At 31.2% G+C, this 13,490-nt stretch overlaps 1 protein-coding gene across 1 annotated transcript; it reads right to left on the bottom strand.

Moving 5' to 3' along the window:
* Positions 1 to 1,532: 1,532 nt before the first annotated feature.
* LOC147803376 (uncharacterized) lies at positions 1,533 to 3,251 on the bottom strand. The gene has a single exon (XM_087151024.1). It carries the CDS (start codon positions 2,752 to 2,754, stop codon positions 1,798 to 1,800), a length of 957 nt encoding a protein of 318 aa, XP_087007150.1. The 5' UTR covers positions 2,755 to 3,251; the 3' UTR covers positions 1,533 to 1,797.
* Between the last annotated feature and the right edge of the window lie 10,239 nt (positions 3,252 to 13,490).

Raw genomic sequence — 13,490 nt, 5'->3', positions numbered from 1 at the left:
ATTGTTATTTTAGATATTATGATTTCAACAAATTGATAAAATAGTAATAAAACCTATGGCAAATCCCTTTCTGATTGAATCAATACTAAAATACTAAGGGTTTTTGTAACCCATACATATGCAAGTATATTGAAAATATTGAAGGGCATATAATGCTGCATCTTTTAATTGTATATAATTTTTTCTATACGGATATTTAATGAAATTTCTTATTATGAATATCTAGAAAACAACACTAACAAAATATGCATCTTTTTTTCTTAATCTGATGAATTCGAACAAGTTGTAACTCCTAATGGTAATTACCCTCTTTTTTTAAAAGAAGGTCAATAAAATTTCAAAGTCGGGCTAAAATTACTTAGTTGTACATACTTTTGTTTTACTTAACAATGTGAAAGAAATGTATGAACTGTATGTTATTTTTTAAAAAAGCATGGCCAAAATAAAACAATGATTCATCACCGCTTGACCACTGAAGCAATGCACTACTAGTGGTCAACTTACTCAGTTTTCACTTGACCACGAAAATACTTTTCAAGCGACAAAAATAAAATTATCTATACAATTTTTAATCTTTTCAGAGGTGGTGAAATAAATAAATTCCCACTTATTTTTGGTAATATAAAACACTGAAATTGTGATAATTTTCATTTCATAAAATACGCGGTTTTTAATCTATTATAAATTTTGAAAACTTTTCCGATAAAATAGATAGCTTCGTTTTGGGAGTGCAAAGAATGACCAAAATTCTTATGGTTGACCTACTCAAAAACTTTTAATCAAATAATTCTGCCCCAAAGAAGACTAAAAGCGTACTGTACTTGTCTGTTCTTAAATTTATAACTAAAAAGAAAGATTGTGGAGTCTGAAAAATTTGCAGGATTCGCAATTATTTAAAAGATAGGTCCTATCAATAGAAATAATTAAACTCTTTGACGTTATGAAAATTATTTACATAAATATATATTATTATACTACCGAAAATGAAATTTTAATGAATATTATGACAATTTTTTAAACTATAACCTATATAAATTTGATATAGTTTAAATAACATATTAAACTATATCTTTGGAAAAATCCTAAGACTCGAAACGAACTAAGAAAACGAAGTATTTGATTTTATAAAAATTATTCAGATAAGTGTATATTTTATCCAACAAATTACTTAAATGAATATTATGACATTTATTCAAACTATTGCTTATCTCAAAATTAATTTATTACATTTGAGCGCTTTTAAGTCTTCAAATGTTTTGAAAAAATTTAAAATTTTGAAAAAATTAATAAAACGCTCAGAATAATTTATTAATAAATAAATTACTGCTAATTTTTCTTATTCTAAAACCTAATTTATTTCGTCTAGTCTGAAAACTATTTAAAAGGAAAATATTAAATATTTTTTCAACTTATCATTAATAGTAGTTTCCTAGTTCAATGAATAATTATTAAAATGTATAAATGTTAATGTAAAATGTATGAATGTAAAATGTGTTGAAATGGTTAAATATGTGCTAAGTGATATCTAGATCTATTACAAATCAAAATTTAATACGAATAAATTTATTAACATTTATTTCTTAAACCAAATATTGTAATATTAAACGTAATTTTAAATAAAATATCCAATATAACTTAAAAAACAGGAATACATTTGAAATCAACATTTACTTAATAATAAAAATACCTTCCATGGATTTGGTTGACAATTAAACATACAAAGTAGGAAGTTGTGCTATCTGAAAAGTCAAAAGTTGCAGTTGATCATCTTCTACAATTGAATCGGCTAAAAAGCGTTCACTTTTTTAATGTGCGAGCACACAAACGCATCAGTAATTTCATATCGTCCTTGCTCAGTTCGTCAAACGCATCCGCATTTACAGCAGGTTCAAAATTTCCGCATATATACTGCACTATTTCTTCCAAAAACACTTTATCGCCGTGCCGATTTGCTAACGCAAAGAGAATACATGCTTTTTCTGCACTGATACTGCAAAGCAATTCTGTTTTGCATTCTTCCCGCAGAGACAATACTTCATACTTGTCAGCCGCGTAGTACAATTCTAGAGCTTCATCAAAATCAGACTTTTCGATCGCTCCCGTGTAAAGAAAAGTGACAAGTCTCTTCATTGCTGTTGCCCCAACGTCTGAGATGGTTACTGTATTTTCTGAAGATTCGCTTGAACCGGGATTGAACATCCTGTTGAACACGGGTGAACGTGCTTGCAGTATCAATTTATGAGCTTTGATGTTTTCATCTCCTGTCTTCAATACTACGTCATAATTTATGCCTTGATCTAAAATTTTCTTTAAGTCTAAAGAAAGTTCTTTCAAAGAATGTTTTGATTCTCTTACGGTATTCGCACTGTTATACCTGAATGTGCAAGAGATAATAATGGGGAAATCAATTTCGCAAGTTTTCTTTCTAAATTTTCGAAGTAAATCAAACTCGCTTACATTTGGAATGTTCATTGTTGATTTATGCTCACTATAAATTATTGTATTTTTACTGTCCGATATACAAATCAAACAATAATCACCACTAGCAAATTTCGGATTATATAGTATTAAATCTAGATAAAAATTCGTATTTCTCACCTCAAGAGATGAAGTTCCTCTATTTTCTACTTGAAATACCGATCTTCGAATCAATCTATCTTTTCTTATGTCCGTTTCTTCTAACTTCCATTCAAAAAACATAAAATTCTTCGCATCGATTGAAAACAGACTTTCGTCTTGTAAAATAGTAGTCATTTTACAGTTAAGTCAGACACAGAAATGAAGTCTTTTTTTTTCAAAAGAAAGAACTTATCAATGTAAGTGAATAAAGTCCTAATGATAAAAATTTTAGTCGTTTCATATCTCATCATCGTATTAACATAAAATTGTGAATGAAACAAGAAAAACACAGCTTGGTACATTGAGCCGGTGAAAAACAAGGGTGGCACGAATGAGTTGAGGAGTGTGATTGATTATTATTAAATGCTTGTGATAACTAAACTCAATTTGTATAAATATTCATATTTCCATGGTTTCCAGTCATCCTGCGGCCACCTTGTTTTAAGGAAGAATGCCACCAAATACTGTGAAACGTGAAGGAATGATGTTCGAATCCCTTCTTTACCCTAAATGTATTTTATGCCCAGTCATCATTCAAAGTAAATTCATCAGTCAAAATATTCATCCAGGTTTATGGTGGTATTTAAACTCTTTACTTCAACGCTATAGAGCGTTTGACGGATCAATGAGGCTACTCGGCCATGTAGATGAACTATGTAAGTGGTAGCAATTTATTTAAACATACTCGAACCTTGGTGTACTCTGGGAAATTTACCTAAGGAAAATCCGGACACATGCTGTAACAATTTTGATCTTCTGCAGAGGGGTGGAACCCTAGCTTTGGTAGCCCAACGACCTGTGCCAGAAGTTGAGCTCCTTATGGTAGAACAGTTTAATAAGAAGCGATATCACGCACCCTCAGAATACTATCAGTAGTTTGATCAGTTTGCAAACTGATCAAAGTTGTCACCCACCCGAACACCGACAGCAGCCAGTAATGCTTGATTTCCGTGATCTACTGATATTTTTTATTAGAAAGTTCTTATTTCATTACATTTTTCGAATCTCTTATTCTAACATCCATTCGTAATTTTCTCCTTAAGTAAAGAGGTCCCGCAGTGGACTGATCGCTGAGACACGGTTCCCAGCCGATCACCGAAGTCAAGCATCACTGGCTACGGTCAGTGTGCGGGTGGGTGACCACTTGGATCAGTCTGTTAAGGGACCGAGTGTGTGCGGTATTGGTCCTCGTTAAACTGTGCTATCGTAAAGTGCTCGACTTCGCGTGCAGGTCGTCGGGCTACCGAAGCGGGGGTGCCATCCCCTCTGCAGAGGATCAAAATTGTGATGGCATGTTTTCGGATCATCCTCAGGGGTGTTTCCCAGACCGTCGCCAATGGCCCATCGTGCAGCTCTAGTGCGACGTAAATTAACTACAACAACTTAAGTAAAGATATTGTTTGTCTTCTGCATTTTCTTAAAGCCATCCTGGCAGAGCGGTATCTCCCACCAAACGCTGTGCGAAGCGTGAAGATAGCGGGTTCGAATCCAGCTGTAACCCTGTATGTATCTTCGTACTGTCTTTGTTTGACCTGTGCTATTTGCCCTTCTACCAGACAAAGGCTTATAAGCCTTAATTAAGCACGCAAGTCGGCAAATATATGTTGTACCGGTAAATGAATAAATACTTTTTTTCCTTATAAATAATGCGATTTTTAGTTGTTATTAGTGAAGTTGCTTAGTTGTTTACTTTATTAAAAATCTTTGATTTACTAAAAATTCCTTGATTCGACATGCTGCATAAAATGTATATCTTAAGTTTAAGTCATTTATAATTTTTTACTATCTAGTCGGTGTGATGGGTTAAGTCTTCGTCTATCAAGCTTGTTTTGGGTTCGATACCCTGTGGTAAAGGCTGTGTGTCTGATCGGATTGTTTATGCTCCTATCGTGTCTTAGTGGTTCAGAGTATTCATATGAAATAAATTGTGGTTGAAGTGTTTTCATCTACTAATATTGCCTTCGGTTCATCATTAAGGATATAGCCCTAACAGTTTACAATAATCAGTTAGCACAGCTTTAAGTGTTTACAATAAATAAATAAATTAAAGAAAAAAACAGGGCATAATTTAAAAATTTCGGTCTTGATGTATAATTATGATACGATGAATACGGTGCTGCTACATCTATACGCTACGGCATATAATGCTACACCTTTTAATTGTATACAAGCTTCTGTGTACCGATATTTTATGAAATTAATTATAATGAATACCTAGAATACAACACTAGCAAAATATGCATCTTTTTTTCGTAATTTGATCAATTTAAACAAATTGTAACTCCTTATGGTAATTACTCTCTTTTTTTTAAAATAGTGTAATAAATTTAAGTCCGGCTAAAATTATTTAATTGCACTTACTTTTGTTTTACTTAACCTCTTAAAAGTGACATATATTTCAGAAAAATGAACCAAAAATGGAATGGAATATAAAAACTGGATCTTAAAATTGAATAACCGATTTTAAATGTGATTGATACAAAAAATTATTGCTCGGAATTGAAAATCCATAATGGCAGATCATTTTATTGTATACTGAATGTCAAATTTAAAAAAAATTTAAAGTGTGTATTTTGTTATACGATTGATGTGGAGATTAAAAACTTAACAGTGACATATATTTCAGAAAAATGACATATATTTCAGAAAAGGGATTTTTTTTTACTGTTTAATTTTGTTCTTTATATCATTATAAAAGTTTGAAAATGGGTTTTCATTACAAAAATAAAATTTTAAATGAAATAACTGCAGTATTTATAATTTTTACAAACACATAAAAAAGTAATGGATTACACAAACATCTTATTCAATTAGAGGAAATTAAACAAAATTTTGAAGTTAAATATAACTAGTATAATCTAATATATATAATTCTCTTACGTGGCTCCCAAATTTTGGCTGTATTTCTTTTCCGCCGGTGGCAACGTTTGCTTTGTTTTGTTTACGTTACTATTCCTCCCACACGGCGAATCGATCAATGATTGCGGCTAAAAATGTCACATGCCAAATCTAGCTGAGCTGGCTCAACATATAGCGCTTTTAAAAATGGAAACTGAAATAACCAGAGAGCATCAGCAGCGGCAATCTCATACTATTAAGCTAGGCAGAAGTGAGTAGTCTTTGTCGATAGCTCTCTATTTTAGTATTTTGTCGAAAGCGCTTTTTTTCACCAGTTTATATATTACGAATTTATTTGACGATTTTTAACTTATATCACGAATTATACTATAGCACATTTCTAACAGGTTTAACGAATTACATATCATTTATTTGAATTCAAATTTATTTTAATGACTTAGTATTTACTAAAACGATGTAATTTTTTTTTAAAAAAAAGTTTTTAAATGGATTTGAATGATTGTTTTGAATTCTTAGAATTTTCTGCATTTGCAATGCACCTAAGTTAGTAGCGAGCGAAGCAAACTTGGTTTGCGAAGCAGACCATATAAGATTGCGTAGCAATTCTCGGGGGTTGGCAAGCGTTAGCGAGTAGGGGGAGCAGCCCACTAGTATAATATAAAAACACAACAATATGATTTTCAATTTATAAATTTTACAAATCTTCTCTTCCCTCAACTCATTTTACCACCCACATTTTCCCTCCCTCGACTGAAGTCGTAATCGGTGAAAAACTAAGACCACTAATGCCATCTATATGGAAAATAGTGAATTAAGTATCCTAAAGTAGGAACGAACCCAGCTTGGGCTTCCTAAAATAGAAACGTTAATTTCTCTCCTGCCTGTGGTCAATTCGGGCATCAAAAATACTGCACTTAGTAGTTGCCGAATTGGATACGGGCGACATTGGCAAGGGGTTAATAATGTGAAAGAAATATATGAATTGTATGATGTTTGTAAGAAAAGCATGACCGAAATAAAACAATGGTTCATCACCTCTTGACCACTGAAGCACTACATGCGGTCAACTTACATATGTATACATTTTTAATCTTTTCAGAGGTGGTGAAATTAATACTACCCCACTTATTTTTGACAATAGAAACTACTGAAATTGTAATAATTTTCATTTCATACAATACGCGGTTTTTAATCTACTGAAGGGATTTAATTATCGACTATGTCAACCTTCATTTATTACAAGACAGCTTTTGATTGAATCATGCTAACATGCGTTATATGCTAGTGAATTGATGTTTAATGTTTATAGTGGTAGTTGTTTTTATTTTCGTCAATTTTGCTTTTATAGTATTCTGATCATTATTATTTATTCTTCAATATTGTTTTATTGACCGGGTGACTTAATTTACTTCACCAGATTCTTTTTCTTTGAACTGTACATTCTTAAGCAATTCGACTGTTTAATGTCGACAAATTCAAATCAAGTACGGGTCACTAATGAAGAGTTTTAATAATCGACTGAACTAACTTTTATTTATTAAAAGGTACCTCAAACGATCAAATAACATGTGATATGTACTATTGAATTGTTATTTAATATTTATAGTGGTAGTTACACCACATTACAATTATGAATTTTGAAAACTGTCCCAATAAAACAGATAGCTATGTTTTGAGAGTTCTCATGGTTGGCTTACTCTAAAACTTTTAATCACATATTTCTGCTCCAAAAAAGAGTAAAAACGCTCTGTAACTGTCTGTTCTTAAATTTATAACTAAACAGAAAGACTGTAGGGTCAAAGATGCAGTCGGAAAAATTTGTAGGACTCCAATTATTCAAATGATAGGACCTATTGATGGAAAGAATGAAAGTCTTTGACGTTATGGAAATTATTCAGTTAAATATATGTAACTATATTACCAAAAATATAGTTTTATTGAATATTATGAAAATTATTTAAAATATAACTTATATGAATTTGATATAGTTTAAATAATATATTAAACTACAGATTAAAAAAATTTCTGATATTCCGACTCCTGTTATTTAAAAGATAGTTCCTATGGATAAAAAGTAAAACCAAATATTTTATCTTATGAAAATGATTTAGATAAGTGTATATTTTATCCAACAAAAAAATTAGTTTAATGAATATTATGACAATATAATTTAAACTATAACTTATATGAATTTAAATAATATATTAAACTATAGCTTAGAAAAATTTCCATGACTCCGACTACAGTTAATTAAAAGATAGATCCTATGGATAAAAAGGGAAACAAAGTATTTGATCTTATGAAAATTACTTAGATAAGTGTATATTTTATCCAACAAAAATACGACTTTAATAAATATTATGACAACATTATTTAAACTATAACTTACATCAATTTAAATAATATATTAAACTATAGCTTAGAAAGATTTCTAAGACTCCGACTACAGTTAATTAAAAGATAGGTCCTTCCGATAAAAAGGGAAACAAAGTATTTGATCTTATGAAAATTATTTAGATAAGTGTATATTTTATCCAACAAAAAAATTACTTTAATAAATACTATGACAATTATTCAAACTATTACAATGTATTGCATTTGAGCGCTCTTGAGTCTTTCAAAGCATTCGATGCTTTGAAATATTAATAAAAAGCGCAGAATAATTTATTAATAAATAAATTATGGATAATTTTTTCTTATTTCAAAACCAAATTTATTTCGTCAAGTTAAAAGGAAAATGTTAAATATTTCAACATATAATTAATAGTACTTTCCTAGTTCAATGAATATTTATTAAAATGTATAAATTTTAATGTAAAATGTGTTGAAATGGTCAAATATGTGCAAATGAAACATTGATATCTAGCTCTATCTCAAATCAACATTTTATACGAATAGATTTGTAACAATTTATTTCTTAAACCAAATATTGTAATATTAAACGTAATTTTAAATAAAATATCCAATATAACATTTGAAATCCACATTTACTTAATAATGAAAATACCTTCCATGGATTTGGTTAACAATTAAACATACAAAGTAGGAAGTTGTGCTACCTGAAAAGTCAAAAGTTGCAGTTGATCCTTCCTACAACTGACTCAGCTAAAAAGCGTTCACTTTTTAAAGTGCGAGGCACACAAACGCATCAGTAACTTCATATCGTCCTTGCTCAGTTCGTCAAACGCATCCGCATTTACAACAGGTTCATAATTTTCGCATATATACTGCACTACTTTTTCCAGAAACACTTTATCGCCGTGCCGATTTGCTAATGAAAAGAGAATGCATACTTTTTCTGCATTAATACTGCCAAGCAATTCTCTTTTGCATTCCTCCTTCAGAGACAATATTTCATACTTGTCAGCAGCGTAGTACAATTCTAGAGCTTCATCAAAATCAGACTTTTCGATCGCTCCCGTGTAAAGAAAAGTGACAAGTCTCTTCATTGCGGTTGCCCCAACGTCTGAGATGGTTACTGTATTTTCTGAAGATTCGCTTGTACCGGGATGGAACATCCTGTTGAACACGAGTGAACGTGCTCGCAGTATCACTTTATGAGCTTTGATGTTTTCATCTCCTGCCTTCAGTACTACATCATAGTTTATGCCGTGATCTAAAATTTTCTTTAAGTCCAAAGAAAGTTCTTTCAAAGAAGAAAGTTTTGATTCTCTTACGGTATTCGCATTGTCATACCTGATGGTGCAAGAGATAATAATGGGGAAATAAATTTCACTAGTTTTCTTTCGAAATACTTCAATGAAAGTAAAACCGTTCATAGTTGGAATGCTTATTGATGATGCATCCTTAACATAAATTCCTTTATATTCACTGTCCGATGTATAAATCATACAATAATCACCACTAACAAATTTTGGATTTTGTAATTTTATATCTAGATAACCATTGCAAACTTTCACCTCAAGACATGAAAATCCTCTGTTTACTACATCAAATGTCGAACTTTGAATCACTCCATTACTGCTCACGTCCGTTTGTTTCAACTTCCATTCAAAAAATATTAAATTGTTTAACTTGACTGAAAACAGATTTTGCCTTTGTGAAATAGCAGCCATTTTACAGTTAATTCAGACACAGAAATGAACTCTCTTTATTTTTCACAAGAAAGAACTTATCAATGTAAGTGACTAAAGTTCAAAAGATAAAATTTCATATCTCACTTTATTAATGAGGATTTTAATCGATTGTAAAATTCCTTTGTATTGGGTGCACTTTCTGTAAAAAAAATTCAAAACTCATTATTCAGCCCTTTGTCTGAAAGGCAAGATTAGTTTACACTTCACGCAGAACTTCATAGTTAGAACGAGAAATCAAAAATGTATATATTACTTTTAAAATGAGGGGGAAATGTATGCTTTGATGTTACTACCTTAACAATTGAAAAAAAAATGTTAACTAATTTTTACTATCATGACACATAAATGAAATGAATAAAAACTTAAACTAACTAAGCAGAAACTGAAACTTAAACTATGAAAAGAATAAAAACTTAAATCATCATTTCCCACCACTTAAAAGACTTAGAAGCTACAATTCCGTTCACTATTTGTAAAAAAAAAAATCCAATTAAATGCAGGGCAAGTTGGCGACTATTATTTTTACAGAGTGGTAACAAATTTGTGTTTTATTTCTTGGCTTGGTAAATTTGATTTAAAAGAATGTTAACTACCACACATGGTACGTAAAACAATTGAAAAAGGAATGCAAGATATTCTTCAATTCTCTTAGAGAATTAAAGAATATAATAGTAGAGAATTAAAGATAATAAGAGAATTAAATTATAGAGAATTAAGTAATAAGAAGAATTTTAATTGTTATGCATGGCACGTGTAACAATTCAAACAGGATTGCAAGCTATTCTTTTAGAATCCTTGGCAAAATGGAAGTGGCAGAATTAATGATGCAGGATGGAAACGCAGATTTATTTTTGCCACGTGGAAAAGAAATTAGTTCATACAAATGGCTAATCACGGGCACTGCAGCTGAAACTACCATCGTTGAACAGCCGACACAATTCTTGGGTTTACGACTATTAATAATAACCTGCTTAACACTTTGATAGTTCGAAGTGCGCGCAACAGTTCAATCATATAAGCAAACATATTCAAAATTTTCAAATTAGAGTTTTAACAAATAGGGAGAGTATTAAATATGAAATCCAGAAAACAGCGTTACTTAGAAATGAACTAAATACAAACAAACCTTGCAAAGTATAAACAGTATCAATCAGAAGAGATGTCGCATCCTCAGTAGGGGGTGCAAAGTTAATAAAAAGAAACAATTACACATGGTTAAATATCAGATGTTTGTAACTCATAATATAATCACACCTTATAGAATAGTACTTAAGATATCAAGTTAAAGAAAAGGTTTTTTCAACACAGTAAATGTACAATCAAAAGAACGTAAAAATGTAATAGCATAACAGTGAGTATGTACATTGAAAGTCAGGTGAATAATTTATGACGCATGGTGCAAAGGCCATGTAGTGATTGGCTCACTGCTAGAGGGCGAGTTAATCACTAACCCAATTAAAGATTTAAGAATAGAGGAGATGAAGAGGATCCGGCGCGTAGGCTGGTCTTTCCTCGATAAGAGAATTTTCTGTAATTCTATTTTGGCCGCTGAGGGCCCTTATATGCTCATAATTGTTTTGTTTTGTCGTTTTAAATATTAATAAATATTATTTTGTTGCTGTTACATTGGATATATTTCTAAAGCAATAGTGCACATGACATTGGCGCAGTAGTCTCTCCTGAAGTAAAAAAAAAAAAAAAAGACATTCTCTAGGACAGGGATGCCGAACCAATGGCACGCGTGCCATTTATGGCACGCGACACACTATTCTGGGCACGCCACTGACCACAACGTTCACTATGAAGCATATTAACAAATTAAAATTCACAAAAACAAACAAAAAATTAATATATAATGCCAAAAAAACAATCAATTAATAACCATAAAAAACACGCTAACAATATATAATCAGCAAAAAAAGATTTAACAGTACTGCTTAACTGACATCTTACAACCTAATATAAGTTATTTGTCATCTAATCTGCAACAACAGAAGTCACACTGATATTACTTTAAGCTGAATTACGCTTATAATTGAGACATTGAAAAATATTTGTTGTTTTTTTCACGGTAAATAAAGAGTTTTGATTTGATAGTATTATTATTTTCCGAATAATCACGAAGTCAAAATTATTTGACGGCACGTCTATGACCTCATTAAACTTTTTTTTTGAAAAAATGGCACGTTGGTGCATAAAGGTTCGCCATCCCTGCTCTAGGAACACTAGTGATTTAAAGTTCAAAATGAGGAATAACATAGTGGCAGAGACTGATAAAAAGCATGAACTTAAAATGCAAAAAAACAACATAAAATAGTTTAAGATAAAATCAAGTGAAAATCAAAACAAAAATCAAGAAGTAAAAATCAAACCATAACAGGTAAATCAATAAGGGATTTAACGTATGTCTTTCTCAACAATTTACGACTACTAATGTTCAACTCCGTAGCCTCGTAATTTTGAACCCAATCCAGAAAACAAAGGAAATCCTTGAACAAGTACTCGGAAAAATTTGCCATCGTGGAAGACTTTTTGATAGAACTTACCCGTATTTCCATTACATGGAGAGGAAGACCACGAGAACCTCCCACTGTAAGCCTGACAGCAAGGGACCTCTAACCAATGATCTGTCTACCACTGAGGATAGTTCACGTCAGCACTAAGGTCGGTGCAAGCCGGATGCGGAATTCATATCGACCAGCAATCTCTGGAATTCGAACCCGTTTCACCTCATTGGAAGGCGAACGCTCTATCGCCTGAGCCATCGTGGGTCTGCAAATGAATCTCAAAATCTTTCATACATTTGCTGATCAATAAAGAGATTTCTGCTATTAGGAATGAAATTAATTGAAAACCTAAACATTTAGGACCACAGATTAATAGCTAGATAAGAAAAAAATAGAGTTAAAATCTGAGAAATCGGTTTTTAAAATAGAGCTATTTTTCTTTCCGCAAGAAACTTGAAGATGTTTATAATAATCTCATATATTCTTTGTTATTGGTTGATTCGGGCAGTAACCCCTCAAATCTCCACCCTTTTCGCAGCATTAAGTACATATTTCCCATTTTCATATATTATTCAAAATTATTACGTTAACTCCCCGGCTATAAGCAGAGAAATAAATATAGTTGCATGTATATTTGCAGTTTCTACAATTGCACATAACAGAACGTTAGCTCCCAGAAGGACACATTTCTGAAAACAATGATTAAAAAAGGTGACTGATGCCTGCAGTGCACATCACAAGTACTGCCTGGTTAATAAAATAACATTGCAGCTATTTGTACTTTCTTTAAAGTTTTCACCCAAATTCGGGATCATAGAAGGATTCAAAGATTGTTTTCTTAAACTTATTGGATTCAATAGTCTATTGTAGAAGTTCATACAATCTAAAAGTGTTTATACATATGTATAAATACTTACTTTAAAACAACAACTTACACTTTAAGGAATTGCTTCATATTCAAACGTAGAATAATACCCAAATTTCAACTGGATTTTAAGTAAAATATATTTCAAAATGTATAAATTCAATACTTTTTACAAAAAGTTAAAAATTGTAATGAACGCTTTGCATTCGTATGTCTACTTTCAGCCACAAAAGCATTTTTACCGTTCCAGTCATATATCCGCTCTCAGCTATCAAAGCTTTTTTTTTTTTACCTTTACAGTCGTACGCCTGCTATAACAGTAAAGAACATATATAATTCTAAATAATATTTTACCAATTCTCTTCAAGAATAGTACCTTTTTTATCGTTCAAAGTATTAAATTTGTCAAAAAAAAAAAATTCCGACAACTAGAACAACTAATCATAAACTTAATATGACCCAATAGGATTAAAATGACTGAATTTCTTTAAAAACAATTCACATAATTAACAAAAGAACAATAAATGATATAAACAACATCAG

The sequence above is a fragment of the Parasteatoda tepidariorum genome, chromosome 9 (assembly GCF_982258835.1).
Source record: "Parasteatoda tepidariorum strain Cologne lab strain chromosome 9, Ptep-v5.0, whole genome shotgun sequence".
NCBI classification, from domain to species: Eukaryota; Metazoa; Arthropoda; class Arachnida; order Araneae; family Theridiidae; genus Parasteatoda; species Parasteatoda tepidariorum.
The sequence above is the reverse complement of the archived record's forward strand: the minus strand, read 5'-3'. Positions and strand labels throughout refer to the sequence as shown.